Below are 20,373 nucleotides of genomic sequence, written 5' to 3' on the forward strand. Positions count from 1 at the left end.
AAACTACGGAGACTCAAAGTGACCAAACCGCACCATTTTTCTTCTCATTTTTAGCCCAGCTTTTTATGAGGTTCTTGTTTTTTGGAAATACACAGGCAGCAAGTTGGCAGCCAATCATGTCAGCTGCCACCAGGTGAGCCTCATGTTAAGTGAGTCACTGTAGGTGAGTCACTCACCTACAGTCAGCTGACTTAATTGTCAGCCATCTTGCTGCGCTAGATAGCCCAAAATGCCAAAAGCCTTGTGAAAGGCAAGGGAAAAAATGTAAAATAAAAATGGTGCGGTTTGGTTACTTTGAGTCTTCATAGTTTGTATTCTTTCTTTTGCTCTGTATTACTTATTTTCGGTTGCACTACACAATACAGTGACATCTACTGGTAAAATATTACACACTGTCCCTTTAGGGAAAATTATTGGGATTTGGTCTCATGTTGGGTGAGGGGATCGGTTGTTAGTGGTATACATTTCACATGGCGTTTTGTTGTCCTGGTGATTGCAAATTCATTTTAAAACATTGCCTTTGTTATTGTGTTGTCACTTATAAAGCGTATGTCATATTGAATTACAATTCATTCCCATTCCACGGATCCTTTGACCACTAGGGTTGTCGGGGCACCACTTTCCGTTGTGTGTCTTGGGCAAGTAGAGCCTGGTGGCACCCTTCCCTCTCCAGGATGTTTTATTTGGCAGGGCTTTGCTCCACCACATGAAACTCATACTACCATGGTTACCAGTAACAGGTGAAGGCTCCTGATTAGACTCAGATACAGAAATTTCATCATCTGGTTGCTGTTGCTTTTTGATATAAAACGTCACCCTGCTTCTCAGACATGAACCAGACCTCAGCATCGATGGGCAGCCTCTTGTGACAATATCTATACTAGATCCTAGATCCTCGGGGAACACTATTTTGTCTAGAAATTTTGGGTATCGCTTTATACAATACACATTGCATCACTTGGGTCTTTCATATTTTTGTTGAAAAACAAACTTTGTGACAATGGGGTTATGTCCTTTGCCGTTGTGACATATCGAAGGCTCGAAGCCTCTTTGCCCTGTGAAGGACTGTGTATATTTACTACTGTATATTCTAGTCGTTCATGGATTAAATTAATGCATTACTAGATGGGTAAAATAATGAAATGGTCCCTTCAAAATGAAAACAGTACATGATAACAATAAATGGTTAAAAATAAGGTACACAGATACTTGAATGAATTATTCGATAAATATATATTCAATATAATTAATCCTTTAAGGCCCCAGTGTGTAAAATGTGTCCACCATATGGCGCTGTACTGTTTAATGCGAAGGAAAACCAGTGATACAGAGCACAGCATAACAGCAAGGTGCAAAACAAGCATGACAGTGAACTCTAGGTAAGGATTCTACTACATATAAAAAATTCAAATCTCCTATGATATTTTTTTATAAAAATGAACGTAGTTTATGTTTTTTTCCCCCTAATATTCAAATCAATGTTTTTTTTACTGAAATATTTTTTACTTCTAGAAGGCACTAAATATTACCCACTGTCTCTTTAAAAATGCATTATTATATTAAAACATAAACTGTAATAGCATACTAACTGTATCTTTCTTGTTTTCTCTTTTTGTATCTTGTTCTCTTGTTCTTTCGCTCTCTCCATCTCATATTCACTCTCTCTTTTCGTTTCTTCCTCTTTTTTCGTGTTCTCTCTTTTTCCATCTTTGACTCTCTTCCTCTGCCTCGCTCGCTTTTTTATTCTCTCTCTCTCTCTCTCTCTCTCTCTCTCTCTATCTCTCTCTTTCTCTCTCTTTCTCTCTATCCATCCATTCAATCACATCATGCCCGTCATGTGACCACCGCTCGAGCGAAAATGCGCAAAGTAAGCCTCGACCAAACGCATCATTCCTACTGCATCTCAGCAAAGGTGAACTTGCTCTCCACGCCTGTCACAGCGCACACAGAATCTAGAAAAACGAAAAAGGGAAATCTGGAAAAATCGCTGCACTGATTGCGGGCGAGTGATGGATGAAGCCAGCCAATCGTCTTGTGCGTGACGTGCGTGCTGCGCGCTGCTGTTGCGTGTCCTGTTGATCGCGACCTGAGCGCCTGCGAGCCTTTGGGGTAGCCCAGAAAGGCAAAGAAGCACCACCGAAAAGGAGCCACGCTGGATGGCTTCACTCCATCCAGCATTTTGTCTCAAACCAGCCCTCCTCTGGCTTTCTGGTTCTGTTTTTGAGCCTCATTTTTTGCGCGTCGTGTAGCCTCCCTCCCCTCTTTGTTTCCCTTTTTTGTGTTGCACCCGCTCGCGTCCACGCAAGCGAGCGGTAGGACTTGATGCTGCGAGCGCGAGCTTTTCTCCACGTGCATTAATGTAGCATGCACGCAGCGAGGACGAGATAAGGTAAGACCGCGGAAAAAGACGCGTTTTTGTCGTTTGTGCGCGCTGTGCGGTTTTGTTTTGCCTGCATACGGACGCATACGCACGACCATTGTCTACTCTACGTGCATGAAAGCCAAAATCTACCGTATTCCCCACACTACAAATCGCACCCAAAGACCCCAATATGGACGGCAATTTGAAAGAACACTTTTTTGGATCACATATTAAAGTTGATAAGATTGGAAATGCACACAGTAATTATAGGTTTGGGTTACCAAACAAGGTTTTCTGATATATTAGCATAATTGTGCAATTATTTTGCAATGATTAATCATATCACGCATTGCAAAACATTGCATGCAAGCGGAATAGAGCCCGAGCAGTATTGGTGAACGTGCTAACACTTAACACTCGATCACCAGTGGTACAAATGACAAGGAATTACACCAGGGGTCTCTATTCTTTTTCAAGCAGAGCTACGTTTTGTTTATTTAGTGTAGGGTAATATCAATTTCTAAAATGACAACTTATCCTTTTATTATTTTATTTTATCACGAATTCGTTTTTAAAAGTAGGGTTAAAAAGACTCAGTTAACCACACATTTTTTTTTCTAGAATATCACAATAACCCAGTGCTGCTAAGCTTTATAGAGAACAGGTCGGCAGGCACCCTTAGATACCCTTGGGGAGTACGCTTATGCCCTCAGGCACAGCATTGGAGAACCCCACATTACTTATCTCATTATCACACTATTTTTTTACTCACGGTCATTGAGCTCTAATTTGCAGAGTACATTCTGATAGATTAGATGGTATCTCCACTTCTTCACCAACTTATTTTAAATAATGGAGAAAACAGAAAATTCTTTAACATAATACTATACAAGCCAAATAGAATGTACTATTCAAATCAGCGTTGCTGGCACCTTAGTATAGTGTGATAGTAGCATAAGCTTAAATGCCATTTAATGGGTCCTGTACCGCTAGTGGTCTACTGGTAAATAGCCGGCTCCTCCGTGTTACATGTCGAAGTGTCCTTGGGTAAGACACTGAACCCCTAATGCCCCCAATAAGCAGGTTAGCGCCTTACATAGCTGCATGGCCGCTATTGGGAAATGTGAAGCACACTGTAAAGCGCTTTGGGAAGTCTTGACTTAAAAAGCGCAATATAAATGCAGATCATATCATTTCATTTCATTAGGGACATAGATAACATAGGACAAGGCAATAGGTCTAGCCTTATTATCACACTATTTATAGTCACAAGCCTAACACATGAAAGGTCCATGATTCAGGACCAGGTGGAAACATTTGTTGACCTGGAGGGGGATTGGCGGCACCAGGCTGTATTGTTCAAGAAATACCACAGGAATTGGTGCCCCTAGTGGTCAAGGGATTAACCCACCACCCACCCACCACAAAAATACAAATACTGTTTTAGAGAAACGAGAAGAGAAGTGATTCAAACTTGCTATGAAATTCTATTTTAGTTTTTCTAAACTTAGACTAAGCATTGCGAGTAACATACATTGATGAATACGTGTAGCTATATGTTTTTTATATCTTTCAGCATGGCTAATTTACTTCCCACAATGCATTTATTTTTATTTAGTTCAGAATTTCGTGTGGTTCTTAAAGTCTGCAATACAATACTGCATTTTAGTGGTCCACATCCTTTTCTGTACCACGGAGTGGCTTAATTTCCGACAATATCCTTGCAGCCCGCCCTAATATTAACATAAAAGAAAATAATGTGATAATGACATAAAAGCTAAAGCCTATTTGTGTGTTGTCTTTATCCGTAGTTGTTTAGTGCATAGGATCCAGTGCTTTCCCCCGCTGCAATTCCGAGTTCAGTTCTTATTGCATCTAAGTTTTGAAATTGCGATCAGCGCGTGAACAATCAATGCACAAATAAGGTACTTATTTTATTTTAGTGCAACCCTAGCTCTTACTGTAGTTTTAATTTCATGCACCTGACAGTCCGGTGCGCCTTACTTGTGGGAAAAATATCACCAAATATTTTATTTTCGGGGGTGCACCTTAAAATCCAGTGCGCCTTATAGTGCGGAAAATACGGTAATCGGCGTAACTGTCTTTCTTTGTCCACCCTTTCCCCTAACAGATCCATCATCTTATCTCAGCACGTGGACACCAGCATTTGATTGATGCCAGATAAGCCATCAATTAAGATTCTTGTCTAAATCGGGAATTACGCATCCAAACTGGGATCTATGAGCGGAAAAGTGGCCAAGCCTAAAGAAGACAAGGATGCTTCCAAGGGTGAGTGCACGGCAAAAATTTCATTTCCTTTTGGCCTTGCACTGAATGCTATTTATTAACACCCTCCACGACAATAACAATAATAATGAGAATGAAGGTTGTCCAGTGACCCCCACCCCCACCCTTGCATGGAGCACCGGGTCAGTGCGAGCACTGATGGCGAGCTGTTGTCAGCATGTGGAAGTAGCAAGCCGACATTGTGCACGATGAGCTTTTGTTTTGATGATTGCGATGCTGCAGCCAATCATAGCACACATGGAGGTTGTAAACTCAAGAAGAAAAATAAAGATGCGAGCAGGGTGATGGAGACATCCGCATACCTGGCAACCTCATTCAATTGTTCTTTTTCTTAATGATTGTGATTTCCCTTATAAAGCAATAACAAACCTCTTAAACACAGTCAGATATTCTGGACTATAGGGTGCACCTAAAAACCTCAAATTTAAAGTGTGTCTTATGACACCATGCGCTTTATACACAACAGAATACGATGGATCAGATCGGAAATGCATACAGTATTGATAGGTGTACGTTACTACACAAGGTTTTACAGTATACTACCATATTTGAGCAATAATTGATCAGTTGATAAGTGTCACTGACTCAATTCGCAATATATGTGAGAACGTATTCTCATTGTATGCAAAAGGATTCGAACTCGGGTCATGGCAGTGAGGGCGCCGACACTGTCACTAGCCCATAAGGGGCCGGTCACACAGACATTTGCGGCTGAATCACGGCCAGAAATTTCTGCCTTTGAGGCGGACGCTATTGGACGCATTGAGTTCGCCATTCAGACGAGATACAGCTGTGCTTGACACGAGTTCGGAAATTCGCGCGCGGGTGGCAGCGCAAATAAATTTTGCCCTGCTCAATTCTTCAGAGCGCGGGTACGCAGCCTTTCACGAGCGTATCGAGACTGATCCACGGCCAGAAGTTTCTGTCCGTGAAGCAGATGCCGTTGGGCGCTGCTGAACGTTTAGAGACCGCCATATAGACGAGATAGAGCTGTGCTTTACTCGCGGTCGCAAATTTTCACGTGGTTGGCCGCGTTCAAAACTTTTGAGCAGCTCAAAAGTTTGAGCACGTGTTTAAACCGCGTGCCGCACACGTGGTCAACACGAGGAAATGACGCGGAAATGACGCGGAACGACGTGCTCTGGCCGCGGCCAGGGCGTGGTTACACATGGGTAGGACGGGAAATTTCAGCGGGTAATCGTGGGTGGAGCATGGTAATAGCATGTTCTGCGCCTGTATCGCGGTGTTATTACGTGAAATTAGCGTGTTAAGCGTGTGACACTCAAACGCCTTTCTCCGCGTATAAACAGCGCGAATGCCGAGGACACGTCAGTTGTGCTCGTGACGTCAAATGGGTGAACATGGATCCCCGTCAGCATAGTTTCTCTTCATTTCGAATAAATCTTTCGGCGCATTCGCAATGATCGCAGCAACGCTTTATTGCTAGGACCTTAACTTGGCTTTTTGGCTGAGAGTAAGAATTTCGGCTCCTAAGCTTTGCAGCGTTTTATTATCTGATAGATAATGAATAATGAATAAAGAAGATAGACCAACAACCCTTAAACCTCACCCCCGCCCCCCAGTCAGCGTAGTGACTTCGTCTCAATCCATTTTTATTTATTGACAGTCCTTATCAAGATAATAAAATAAAACTGATGCCATAGCTTGAAATCTTGATCTTCACGGGACTGTGTTTCTACAGTCCGTTTCCGAGATTAGCTTCCCCTCGCTATTACAACCACATTTACCTCGTTTAATCTCACTTTTAGGGAATGTGATGGCGAATATATAACCAAAACCACTTCGTCTTGCATTTGTTGGAAATGTAATACAACTTAAACCATTCCGTCTTTGTTTTTGTTGTGAACGTAATCGAACGGTAATGCACACCGTATATAAAATCCTCCCCCCCTCGCGTGAACGCGCATTCTGCTGCGCTTCCAACGAAAGCGATCGTATTCTATATAAAACGCTTATTAAAACTATAAATCGAGCTAATTATAACAATTGGGAGATCCTAGTCTAAATAACGCATTTATTTAAACAATAAAGTGCGATCGTATTCTACAAAATGCGTTTGTTAAAACGTGGATGAAAAAGTCACGCGGGGGGTTGGGGCGGTTATGGGTGTTGCGTAGGACTCGGATTTGGGCACAACACCGGCTCGGCAGTTTTTATACACGTGGTCTAAACACGGAAATGATGCGCAAATGACGCGATGAGAGGAAGCGGAACAGTCGCCGGCGTCTTTTTTCCGGCCATACCACAGATCAACAGCGGGTTGGCCAATTTTGCGCATTTTCCATCCCGGGCAACCACGGGCAAAAAAAAAACGCAAAATTTTAGCCGTGATTCAGCCGCAAATGTCTGTGTGACCGGCCCCTAAGTGGTGCAGATGACATAAAAAGGCATTAGTGTTTATCCATCATAACACTATTTTACCATCCCAGAAACATAGATTTGCATAGTACATTTTGTTCTGCATTTTAATAGGTTACAAATTATATCTAATTTTTCATCTATGTGTTAATAACTTGGCAAAGAACAAAAACAGAATATAGAAAGTATTTTAACAAAATAAAAGCTCTTTTCCGTACGTATACATAATACACAGAAAAGAAAATGTCTCAACAAAGTACAAGCTCTTTTACTTACAGCTACATATAAAACAGCAACATAAATGATGCACAGGTGAATAAGTGGAAGGACCGTTCAATTTATCAGAATACAGAAAAATATGCACTATGCAAATCCCTTTTTCTGGCACATAGAAATAGTGTGTTAATGAGACAATGTCTAACGCCTTTTTGTATGTCATCTGTACCCGTTGGTCTAATGTGGTCAGTGCTGTCGAGGCCGCGATTGAGTTTCGATTCCCGTTGCAAACAATTTTTTGCAATATTTATCAGTGACACTTTTTGACTAATCAATCAGTTTAGTATAGCATGCAGTAAGTTTACGATTATAAACAACAACAACAAAAACACGGTAGCTCTTACTGTAGTCTCAATTTATGTGCCCTATAATCCAATGTGCCTCATATATAAAAACTATATGAAAAGAGACTATATTTTTTTGCACCTTATAATTTGTTGCGCATCATACTGAGGAAAAGATGGTACTCACAACAGGACAGACTATGTTGATTAAAAACTGAGGTGATTTGTGTAAACATGTTTATTTTATATACCAATTAAACAGCACAAATGAATATTTTAGCGTTCTTAAAAGTTATTTCCCCATTTATGCTAAATGACGAAAGGGGCAAGGCGAGATAGGTGTAACAAAAAAGAATTTGAAAAAATAAAACATACAAAATATGAGGAAATACCGGTAATTTGACTGGTATGCTTCTGTCGCGGTTCTTCCTGGCATTCGGTTGAATCGTGTTCGTCACCTTAAAAAAGAAGACATTTGGATACCCCGTTTTTTTATCTTTAAAGTCTTTGACAATACCAGAGCGGCCATTTATGGCCATGGCCACACGAAGGAGTCGGTGGTTAACTGAGAAACGGGCATGTTCAGTTTGAATTCCTTACTCAAAGCTGATGAGTTTGAAATGATTATCAAAGATAAAATGTTTTTGGGCAATGACTCAAAGGCAATAATAAAGAAATGAAAATAGAGCAAAAATGTTGGGTTCAAAATATTGTGGCTGGAAATTAAAGTGTGGAAAGTGAATATCGTGTGTACATGTCCGCATCTCTGGGTCGCACGTAACTTCATTTAAACAATATCAAATCCTAATTGATCCTTAAATGTAACTAACATGAATCAAATAGTCAATTATGTTGTTACTTACAGTATTTATTTGTGTGTAACATATATTTTTTTACTTAAAAAGCATAGTATACACGAGGTTTTACTGTACTTGAGCATTAATTGATCAGTCAAAAATTATCGCTGACCTCAATCTCATAATATTGGATGCAATGGAGATCAGATTCAGGTAGCTGAATCTTATTCACCGGTGAAATAAACCACATTCAGAAAGGCATTAGATTTTATCTAATTATCACACTGTTTTTAGTCATGGTACCAGAGACAAATATGGGAGCAAATCTTTGACATTTTGGATGAGAAGCCGCCAACTTGCTGTATTGTCCTGTCAAATTCCTGCCAAATGCTGTTTAGCAGCATGCAAGACATTTAATTGAATACTATGACGTGTTTGGGAACAGTTGCGGCAAAGAACTTAACTGCTAGAAGCGAAAGAATCTTAACAAATATATTTTGTTGAAATATTTCCCTTTGAAATCTTGTCGGCACAAAAAAGAGAATAAAAACCCTTTTTGTGCTGAGAAATGCGCCTGCAGAATCGATGTGGAGATTAACCCGGAGAGCATCTTTGTCTCTCTTCAACTCCTCCGTCCGAATCGATGGCTGCCGTCAATGGCTGACTCACTCAAGTGCCGCCGCTCGGCCCAATCCGAAATTCGTCTTTACCGAGTATGCACAAGAATTACAAGGGGGGCGCGCGGGAAGCTTCCCGGCTGGTTTGATTCTTGACTATTGAGCTCGAGAAGAAGGTCCCTTAAGCCAAAGTCATTTATGCACTCAGACAGACCTTTTTTTGTTGACAGAAACAAGAATGGCGTCTGTGGCTAATGTTAGCTTGAGCCTTGGATTCTTTGTGTTGATAATACTCAGACTGAACACTGCAAAAACTTTTAACCAAAGAAATATTTGTCTTGGTTGAAAAAGGACCAATCTTCTCCTTTTTTCAATGAAGTCTAAGGTTATTTTGTAGTGACTTCGTTCGGCTCAGCTCACCTAAACAAGACTGCTCTTTCTGCTCCCAAATGGCTCTTTGGAGTTTTAGTTTGCTTTAATTGATATATCACCAATAATATTGGACCATTTTGCACATATACTTGACACTTACTCTCAAATATATAATATACTACTAAATTATGTATTCATTTCTTGACTCTACCGTGAACTTTTTTCATACTAAGGAACACAAAAAATCTGATAAACACACAACATAACAAAATCTGAATTGAAATATTTACTTTTCAGTGCTACGACTAAACTATAAAATACAAGAGTTAACTTTAATTTGTCACATATAGAAAAAAAAAACATAAAACACGGCATCTCTGAAATACACAAGAATATAAATTAAAATGATTACAGACCTATCATGAATTGTATAAAGAAACAAAAACAAAACAATTTTACCAAATTTAGTCAACAACATGGAATGCTCATAAAAATATACTGTTTTTGGAGAGTTATTCTAAAGAAAAGGATAAGTTTTAGAAATTATGCATACATTCTTTCATGATTTATTTGTAAAAGCCACCTTTTTTTTTTTTAGTTTGGTCTTAACAATCATTGGTCTGAACAGTTTTAGTGTTTGTGAGATTTAGTTCTTTTTTGTGTAATATATTTTATTTGAGTTTGTTTTTTGAAAATGTGTCCATACTCCATATTGCATTTATTTTTCCTAATCGAATCTTAAAAAAAACACATAGCGCAAAATTAGGTGAACTTCCAAAAACTGAGACTTTTAATACCAATGGAATAAGTGAAAACATTATTTTACATGACATTACAAAATTTCACAATAATTCTTGTCAGTTTTAGAAAAAAAAAGTTTTAATTGTAATCATTTTAAATGCATACTGTTTTTCTCAATTATTTGGGGTTTTAGGGTAACTTTTCGCCACCTTATCGCTGCTGTGTGAAAAAAAACCCATGTCTCAGAAAAAAACAAACAGAAAAAAAAGGATGAACCAACACTATTACAGTATTCCCCAAATATGAATGTATGCGATTTTTCTTTTATGTTAAAACAACAATATGTCCATAATTGGCACATTTAGAAATGACTATATGAATAATTCTTTAAAACGTCTTTGTAATGTCATCGCTATGACACTCAGCTAAACCCCCGGAGACAGAACGGGACCACTGTTAACTGACGTTTAATTCCTTCCTTTCGCAAAAATAACATACATAAACTTTACATTGAACCAAAATACTGCAAGACACTGTTTGTACATCTTATACACCTTCCTGAAACTTACGGCCATAAGTTGTTAATTGAAAAAAATATGGTGCACTGTTCCTGAGCCAGTGTGTTGCTACTGACGACAACAGAGCCAAACAGGAAGTGACACGAAAACCTGAAAGCAGAACTAAATTTTTCAACATAAAGTCCTGATAAACACAAAATGTACATGTAGAACACTTCTTAGTGATCTCACATCCTTTCCCGGCATTTTATTATTATTAATCAATTATCTGATAAACAAATACAGTTGTTGTAAGGACAACACAGACTATGTGTATTATTTAGCCATTCTTACTGGTAAAAAAACAAACAAAACTTCTTTCATTTAAATAAACAACAACAATATTGATGGAATAATGTGCAAAAATCCAAGAACTCTCATATAAATGTGTATTTCTTAAGAAATACTTGTAAGTCAAAAACATTTATTTTACAAAACATAAGGGGCTCCTAGAGTGGGATTACATGATTGTCCTCCATTCTCCTGCTAAGTGGACCCCATCAACCAAAAACTTCCTAAACGGCTTGGGAAGAAATGGGAACAATGAAAAATGGTGCCGTTTGGTCACTTTGATTCCCATCGGTTTGTATTCTTCCTTGTATTTGATGCACTCGTTTTCAGTTGCACTACACGATACATCTACATTGAGTTGTCACATATTAAACAGTCTCCCTTTGATAAACCATTGAGGGATGATTTTATCATGAAAAAAAAACACATTTTGGAGATTTTCTTAACCTTAGCTAACCTGAGCATACATGGTACCGGTTTGTCCTTGATGTTCTGGCTTCGAACCTATGTTGTCCTGTTCCGTCATGGAAATTGGATGTTGTGCCAACTTAATGCGAATGACGTCATTTTGCCGTTGTGGGTCATCCAGTCAAGGCTGCCCTCATCATCTCCTGCGGCCTTCGCGAGAGGCACGGCGAACGCTTCTGCGAATTGCCGGCGCTATACGCACTAGCTCTTCATGCCACGTTAGCTGCCGCTACATCCTCGTGAAGCTAATGCGGGGCGACAAACTGAAGCGCGGAAGCATGACGCACGCATTCCGCCGGCGCTGTGCCGCTGAGCCGGAAACCGCCAGACCGGTTCTTATGGCAAGTATTCACGTCAGAACAGCGCCATCCGTGAGACTCTCACTTCTACATCTTTACTTCATGTTTAATGGTGGTTGGCACCATCATTTTAGTGCATTACTGCACTTTGAGCCTTTCACGTGTTAGCTGTAATGCTTTTCTCAAAGTTGTGGATACAACTAGTATGTTTTCCTGACGATAGAAAAATGGCACTTGTCCTGACCCATTACTCTATGTTTATTGTAGTGTCGTTCATGAACGTGATGGCTTCGTGAGCCGGTATTCTGAAATTCCTTCTTACCCATAGAGACAATGTCCAGTGCGCATCTGGGAAAATGGGCACCGTTTTGTCCTACCTATAATACTACGTCCCTTTGAAAGCGCTGATTCATTCAGTTGAAAGCGGTGACTACTTAGTATTTGTGTTTTTATTTAGTCTTATTTGACACTTTCACTGCTTCAACATACTCTTTTCTGAAGTAGCTTTTACGCCCGGCGTGTTTTTCTCTGGTGGTGTTTCGTTCACTATTGTAATCACGCAGTTTCTGGATGCATGACAACCGTCAATTCATATCATCAGTTAAAGTTCTGTTTGCAACGATTCTGAGTTTCAGTGTTGTCGAGTTGACTTGATTATAAAGAAAACAAAATTGCTTTCAGATCAGCCTATGGTGGGACATCTCGACAAGGTGGGACATTTCAGCAAAAAAACGGCTCTTTTAACTATGGATATGTCGGGCAATATTTTTGCTTGAACGACATCTCATACCTTGTATTTCTAGAAATTAGAATAGCTCGTTTGTAGAGGGGACACTTTATGAAAATATATATTTCGTTTCTGTCTGTCTTGCTACGTTCACAACTAGTGTTGTTCTACCCTCCCTGAAAACAGACATCATCCTCTTCTTTGCCAAAAATTAGCATCGTCCTATGTTGTGCCTGAAGGTCTTGTCATATTTTATATCAAATTTAGCCGGACTGTCACAGCAGCCCCCGAAAATTGAAATTATACTATAACTAATTATGGGAAGTGTGGTCTGGAAAAGACTACATACCATTTTTAGATTTTTACAGTCACTTTTTTCGTTTTTTCTACGTACACAGTCCAATTTTCCTGTGGTATTCATTTTTCTTTAAATTGCTGCTAAAATGTATAGCCCACGGCATCGTGAACTGTAACATTTGCTCACTCATAGACAGGCATTTTTTTCTTTTAGACAAAATTATTAGAATTTTAAAAATGTGATTTAGTATCAATTTATTCATCCACCTGCATCTGCTAGAATAAACTCTTTACCAGCTTTCCTTGGGTTTGAGTCTGTATTCACAACAGTCATTTTTTAACTTTCACAATTTTCATGCTACAGTAACAAACTACCTCAAGGATGAGCATGAAATCACTCTCAACCACCCCTCCACCCTTCCACCTTTCCTGCTTCCTCATGTGTTGCAAATCCCAAGCAGCTCTGATAAAAGTAAAGCACAGAGGATAGGTGTGGTGGGAAGAAAATATAACGGGCACTTTCAACTCAATTGAGTATTGCAACCACAAACTTAACAGTGAAAATATTGTACTTTCAACTTTTTAAGGACACTTCAAAAGATGCACCCCACCTTTGAGCAGTGTTAGGTAAATAGTTCAAATGACACACAAAATATAGAGAGAATACATCAATTAATTTTGAACTTGCTATGAGAAAAGGAGAGGACTGTACAAAAAAAAAAACCTCTAACAATGCAAAATTTAAATCTGTTTTAAAGGTCCTCCCTGAGCCTTTTTCTTTTTATTACATTTCTTACGTTACAAAAGAAGATCTACCCTCAAGGGTGTGGAATCAAAAAACAGCAACATTATCGGTCCATAATGACAACGACATAACCAGTGCATAATAGTCATAATAACAAACAGCAATGAGAAATAATAGTTTAAATAATGAACTGGCATCCTATGCAATCTCCTCTACATGTATTCAATAATAAACACTGAAACAAGCAGAGTTACCTTATCAAGCAGCATCATTTGTGAAATTACCACTCAGATGGGGCAAATATTTCATAACCCCTTCATGACGCGTGACGTCCAGAGCATGTGCCGCATTGGTTTCTCGTCAAAATTCTGTCCTGGTTCTGATGTGGATGGGGTGATGGTGCCAGGAGCAAAATAACGTCCCCGGCATCAGAGATGTGCCAGCTTCCCTTGCAACATTCCGTGTTGATTGAGGGCACGACGTGGCTTCTTCTTCTGTCAGCTCACGTTTGCCTTTCATGTTTCTGTTTCACCTTCGTGAGCTCTTTGGGTCGAATCCTTCCTTTTTGATATCGACAGAAAAAAGGCCGCACCAAATGTTATCGTTTTGCCCTGAAATGTGCGGACATTTTCTTACAAGAGCCAAAAAGACACCCCCTAATTTTATGATTGGCGTTTAGAATAAAACAACCTTAATTGCATGATGTCATCGTTGCGAGTCTCACAAGGGTAGAAATTTTTTTCTAGACAATGTTTGAAAAAAGAAAACCCACTGTGAATTATTTTTGTTTCGTCTGATAGGGGGTATTCTTCCACAAAGTACACTAAAGCTATTCTCTTGCATGTTTTCAATGCAATGTTCTTGCCTTTATTGGAAAATATATTATTAGCCACAAGTGACATGTGGGAGGTTTGATCTGGTGAGGCACAATCACATTTACAAATAAACGAACCAACCTCTTATTTAGCCTTTGATTGGCAGAGCAACAAAGCTATTTATAAACTTTAGCATATAGAAAAGGATTAATTGTTATACATTGACTTATAAATGTAGTCTATGTGCTGCTCATTTTGAATAAATGCAGCAATAAATATGTAATCCTCCATGAGGAAAAAAAAGATCATGCAAAGAGAAAATAATCACTTGAATGGCTTTACTTGTTGTTAGCTTCCGAATTAATTTGCTTAATCTACTGAATGTATTATGTGTGAGCAATTTAGAATCCTTGGTGTCACTATCGCCCTCTGACATGAGTCAAGAGAATTGCGTGCCTCACTCTGCATCTGCAAGCACAGTAATGAGTTACAGAGTAACTTTATCAATAATATTCATAATACACTGGACACTGGACAGAAAGTATCTCATGCCATGTAGATCACAGTCTTTAAAATGTATGTAATTCTGAGCAGTGGTGTCTTTTTTAAGAGCCAGGTTAAGTTGGAAAGTAAGAGAATATGATTTGAAAATTCAGCAATCCCATCCAGTTTTCATCCCGCCACAGAACAACGGCACTGATGGTGTAAAAATACTGACAGCTTTTTTTTGCGGTAAAGCGGAGTTGCTTGCCAACAGCATAGCCAACATATTTCTTCTCCAGTGGCACTGCTCTTCTTCCGCCAAATATTTAGAGACCACATTTTCAGGTGTGGGACAGTACTTTTTTTCCGTGTAGAGGAATCAATCACGTTTATTTGTAAGATCTAAGTGAGTACAAAGATTCTAAAGAATCCAAACTTTCCTTCGATTGTGATAAAGAGTTCATTTATCCCAGTCCGTCAAACTCACAACAAATGACAATTTCCAGCACAGGAAAACTCACAAACTCAACAAAAACGGTTAGAAGCAAGATCTTTTTGACTGTGTTGTGCAGATGTGTACCATATACTCACTTTGAAATGAAAAAAAAAAACATTGTAGTTACTAGGGGATGAAAATTTGGCCTGAAATACTAGAACAATGTAAATCATGCGGGTCTATATGTTTCGAACATCAATTCTATATTATTAATTTACTTTATTACCTGCAATCAATTTTGCAACGAAAACAAAACAATAATAACACGATTGAATTCAAAAGGGATAGAGAAAAAAGTTATCTAGTCCCATCAGTGTCATAAATATATTGCTTTAAATTATACTGATATAATTTTCAGGTAATATAACATAATTTTCATAAAAAGCCACAGTGATTTTTTTTCCCACTGTGATCATACCCCAGATTGCCTCAAAATCAAACTACTGAAAAAAAATAGCAAAAAACACAACCGAAGGAGGGCAGCACGGCGGCGCAGTGGTTAGCGCTTGTGCGGCACAGTTCATGTCATGGGAACCTGTCGTGGGTTCAAATCCAGCTTGGGACTTTCTGTGCGGAGTTTGTATGTTCTCCCCGTGCTTGCGTGGGTTTCCTCCGGGCACTCCGCTTACCGACTTCTCATTTCCTCCCACATTCCAAAAACATGCATTTCAGGTGAATTGGCCGGTCCAAATTGTCCCTAGGTGTGAATGAGCGAATGAGTTGTCTGTCCCCGTGTGCCCTGCGATTGGCTGGCAACCAGTTCAGGGTGTCCCCTGCCCACTGCCCGAAGATGGCTGGGATGGGCTCCAGCCCCCCCAATCCCCCCCCCCCCCCCCGCGACCCTAATGAGGATAAGCGGTAAGGCTAATGATGAGATGAGACAACCGAAGGACAGATCATTACTTGAATACTTACAAGTCTTGTCCAGCCTCATAATTGCATCAGTTGAGTGATTTTTTTGCAAGCGGTATTTGTTGTTGTCCCGTCACCGCCAGAAGTGTTTTGCACTTAATGCCTCTAAACACTTGAATATTCTGGTGCATTAGTCAGCACGCGGGCGGCTGTAATCCGCCGAGCTTCTGAAGTGAACGGCTTTGAGAGCTCAGCATCCGCCGGAACCAGTTGGCACTGATTTCTTGCACAAGTCACGGAAAGGGTGATGATGCTCAGATTCCTTGAAGGGCAAGTTAACTGTTGGTGGATCTCGCCTTAGCTCCTTGTTATTCGGTTCCCCGCTGATGGCTGAAATCTGCGCTCATGTTTTTGCTGCAAATGTAAAACCTTACCTGGTATTTATATGCTCTCCTGCGCCGGCCTGCCTAAAGACGGCATTGTTTTTGGTCAAACATTGATGGAAGGGAAATACCTGCCCTTGAACTGCTTGGTTTTTTGTTTGCTTTTTTTTAGCTCTAGTTAATCCCAAGCTCTCATCAAAGTAATGGTTTTGTTCAGAACTCCAGATAGGTAGCGGATTAGTACTTTAGGATTTGGGATTACGGAAAATGTTACTTTCAGAAATGAACACAGTGATGTGAAGGCAGTTAATCCTGTGTAAATATAATCTACATAATTGTGGTGATCTTTGTCACAGAAGGCCAATAGTGATGAACTAGTTGAATGGGTTCTAAACTGTTGCGTGATGACCCGTTTCACTTGGATGCTACGATTCCCCAAAAACGGACAAAGATGAATATGACCTAAAAAAGTTGACTTCAGCAGAAAATGTTTCTTAGTCATCTGGTTGGTCAAAGTGACCTTGTCCCTGTCAATCTGTGTCTATTTTTCAATAAGGTCAAAAACAAAATTCATTTCACACTCTTGGAAGTCAACCAAATTAAGTTTATTTGTAAAACATAACCCAGTTATGAATATGTCATCACTTTTCCCTCAGTCTGGATTATGTGTTGATAAATGTAACGCAACAAGCACATGCTGTCTTTGTGTTGCAGCAGTCGGTCCGCTGTGAAAGAGAATCAATGCGGTTAGGCTGTCGAGGAATGCGAGAGCATGCAGGGGTCATCCGAGTTTTTATTAATGCTCAATAAGGTTTCCGCTGTAACCACAAGGGAGCCCGACTGAGAGGGATCAGTTTCGGAATGCTGTCATGTGGAATTACTGTAGTGTCGAGCGGGTGACTTGACATGAATTTTCTATGATCAAGACATCGGCACTGAAATTTTGCTCTGTGGCCAAGTCAAGATCTCGCACTTGCAGTTTGTTGCATTTTGCAGCATTCCAACATTTAAATCCCAGTGCAGGATTAATAGTTTCTTTGGACATGAACTAATTAAAGTTGCCTGAAAACTGTAAAGGATTTAAGTCAAGTTAGAATGTGAGGTGATAAGGCAGGACCAGGGCCAATAAACACAGGTCTAAAACTGAGCAAGCCAGAGAAGCAGTGGGACTGTCCAGAGGAGCAGGTGGACTGACCACGTGTACTGTATTTGACAAAAAAAATGACAATTGCCGCTTTCAGGTGAGGACCGACTCTGGATTACCAGCTTTTTGCCTTTGTGCTGTAATCTACAGCCAAAGTTTGCCTCTGAAAACATTCTGCAAAATAGTCCATGATATTTCCTTAGCCATCGATACACAGCTTTCATACAACTTTCATATGAGTCTGCTATTCAGGGATGCATTCATTTCAGCCATTATTATGATAATTGTCAAATTTTAGTCTTTTGTGACCAGTTAGTCCATTTTATCAACAATACCGACTTCTCATTTCAAGAACTCAGACATAAGCCATGAAGACCTCGATTGCATATGGAGCCATATCGTAATCACTATGCTTACAATAATACCAAATAATGTAACCTAAACCCTAAGAAATGTGGACCCCTGGGATTAAAAGAACACTAAAGTTGCTGGAGCAGTGCTGGAGCCCAACCCAGCCGTCTTTGGGTTGTGGGCAGGCGATGGCCTGTCCTTGTTTCAACCCAGTCGCATGGCACACATGGAGAGACAACCATTTACACACTCTCTCATACGTAGGGAGGAAACCGGAATGCTCGAAGGAAAATAACTTAAGCACCGGAACAACATTCAAACTCGACACAGGGAATCCAGTCGCTGGAATTGAACCCAGGACATTTAATCTGTAGGTTGATGTAGCAGTCAGCTACTGTGCCGCCTGAAAAACTGTCTTTGCATACAGAATGCTAACCCAAGAATAAATATTGATAACCTGAAACTATCCCTAAAGGGGAAATCCAAAGAAGATGGGAGAGTGTGGGATACGAGGAAGCAGCGACGACTACCAATAAACCCATCAAAAAGTTGTTTATTAATTCAGGCGTTAAGTGACCTCGCAACCTTCAGCAGGATACTGCGCTCCCCAGAGCTTGATTGTATTGACTGCATTGATCCGCAGCTGCTCTCTTAAAGAGGTTGTTCATTAGGATGGACACTTGGATACGCCCTCTCGGTGGAGAAATCTACCACACCAGAAATTCCTTACGAGGTCTGGTCCAGGCAATTAGGACCTGGCAACTTTAGCCGATTGTGTGGGGATATTCAGGAACAACGAACAGATAAAAGAATGAATGACAAATCCTTTGAAAACAAATGCATCTGAAAGTGAATTCATGTCCTTGTTATTGTCTGGACGAACTGAGTCTTTTTGTATTGGCTTCTTGTTAAAGTGCAGTTGGGAAGATCATCTATAGCGGAAAGCCATTTGCTCAGGCGAAGCAATTTAGTGCTGATGAGGAGAAGGCAAGATGGAAGCCTAATACCGCCCGCTGAGATATTTAAGCTAGAGAGGATGACGAGACGATGAAAGATGAAATGACAGAGGGGTTGGAATCCAAGCATATGGAAGCCGCTGCTGTTAGATATCAAGCTCTCAAATGAGAAACAGACAGATGTTGTCTTCCTGAACACCTCTCCAAGGTTTTAATAGTCGTGTTGCTTTATATTTGAGCAGCATTTGAAAAATAAACGGGCGAAGAAACATATGATGCAGACGATGACTAAATATAGCGACAATCCCTCAATGGTCCCTAAAGCCAATTTGACGACGTCTCGAGGAGGCCGAGCATGGCGGCAGCACCCGGCTGCTTCTTGCCGCTTAGACGTCATTTACATAATGAAATGCTGCCACGGCAACGGCGGCATGAGCAAACACATGCCTCTGCCTGAAAGAAACCTTCCACACAGAGAAACACACTTGACAGGGAAATAAGGGTTAGTGGTGCAGCCGCAAATGAGCCACTCTGCGAGGGCTGCGAGAGAAGCATGCCCTAGGATCGTCCTGTTCTGATGCTTGCACGTGAACTTAGATTAACCCCTATCGGGGCTCAGTAGACTAAAAATAAGTAAAATAGCGACTTCCTTTTCAGTCGGTCCGAAGTTTACTTTAAGGCAAATTAAAACAGGTGTTGGTAACCTTCTCAACTCAAAGGGCCATTAAACCAAATATTTTGATTTTTTTTCAGTGAGAAGCACAAAACATATTTTATAACAAAATACAAAGTGCATTTTATGTCAATATCAACAAAAATCCCTCTTCATTTTTTTCTCCTGAATTTACTTAAGATCATTGAGGTTCATTTTGACTGTCATTCTTGTAAACAATAGAAAACAATGGTCTTTATTGTGATTGATAACGACGTAGTAACAGATTTTATGCATCGAGATTAGACATGGCACTCCAGGGTAAACACGTTGTAAAGGCTATAAAGACAAAATTAGTTAAATGACTGTCAGGGTGAATAGACAAAATATTTTTAACATAACAGACTGGCCTAAGTTATAACAGTCCAATGAAACAAAGTACATCGTGACGATAGTGCAATAAAAAGTAGTTCAGTAACATTTAGCAGCAATAAAAATACCTAAATAATTTGCAAGATAAATATTTTTCACAGTATTGTGCGCTTGTTTAGGGTGGAGATGGACTGGGGAAGAAACTGTCTCTGAGCCTATTTATCCTTGCTTTAAGGGACGTGGGCGCCACCAGGCTGTACTACCCTAGCCTAAGACACACCACAGGAAATTTTGCCCCTACGACGCTTTTGGTTAAGGGATCCAACAGACCAACAATCCAATAATATTGA

At 40.0% G+C, this 20,373-nt stretch overlaps 1 protein-coding gene across 2 annotated transcripts in view; it reads left to right on the top strand.

The window, feature by feature from the left end:
- The first annotated feature begins 1,826 nt into the window (after nt 1–1,826).
- The window catches only part of fgf13a (fibroblast growth factor 13a), a 128,083-nt gene continuing 109,536 nt past the window's right edge, over nt 1,827–20,373 (top strand). The window contains exons 1-2 of one of the 2 annotated variants that reach the window (XM_088344754.1): nt 1,827–2,389; nt 4,494–4,651. In XM_088344754.1, coding sequence (XP_088200880.1) covers nt 4,603–4,651 — 49 coding nt within the window. In that variant the 5' untranslated portion in view covers nt 1,827–2,389; nt 4,494–4,602. The remainder of the gene's footprint in view (nt 2,390–4,493; nt 4,652–20,373) is intronic. The other variant, XM_088344756.1, reaches the window with a different exon arrangement.

This window comes from Urocampus carinirostris, chromosome 9 (genome assembly GCF_059441175.1).
Source record: "Urocampus carinirostris isolate Australia breed hairy pipefish chromosome 9, RoL_Ucar_1.0, whole genome shotgun sequence".
Taxonomy (NCBI): domain Eukaryota; kingdom Metazoa; phylum Chordata; class Actinopteri; order Syngnathiformes; family Syngnathidae; genus Urocampus; species Urocampus carinirostris.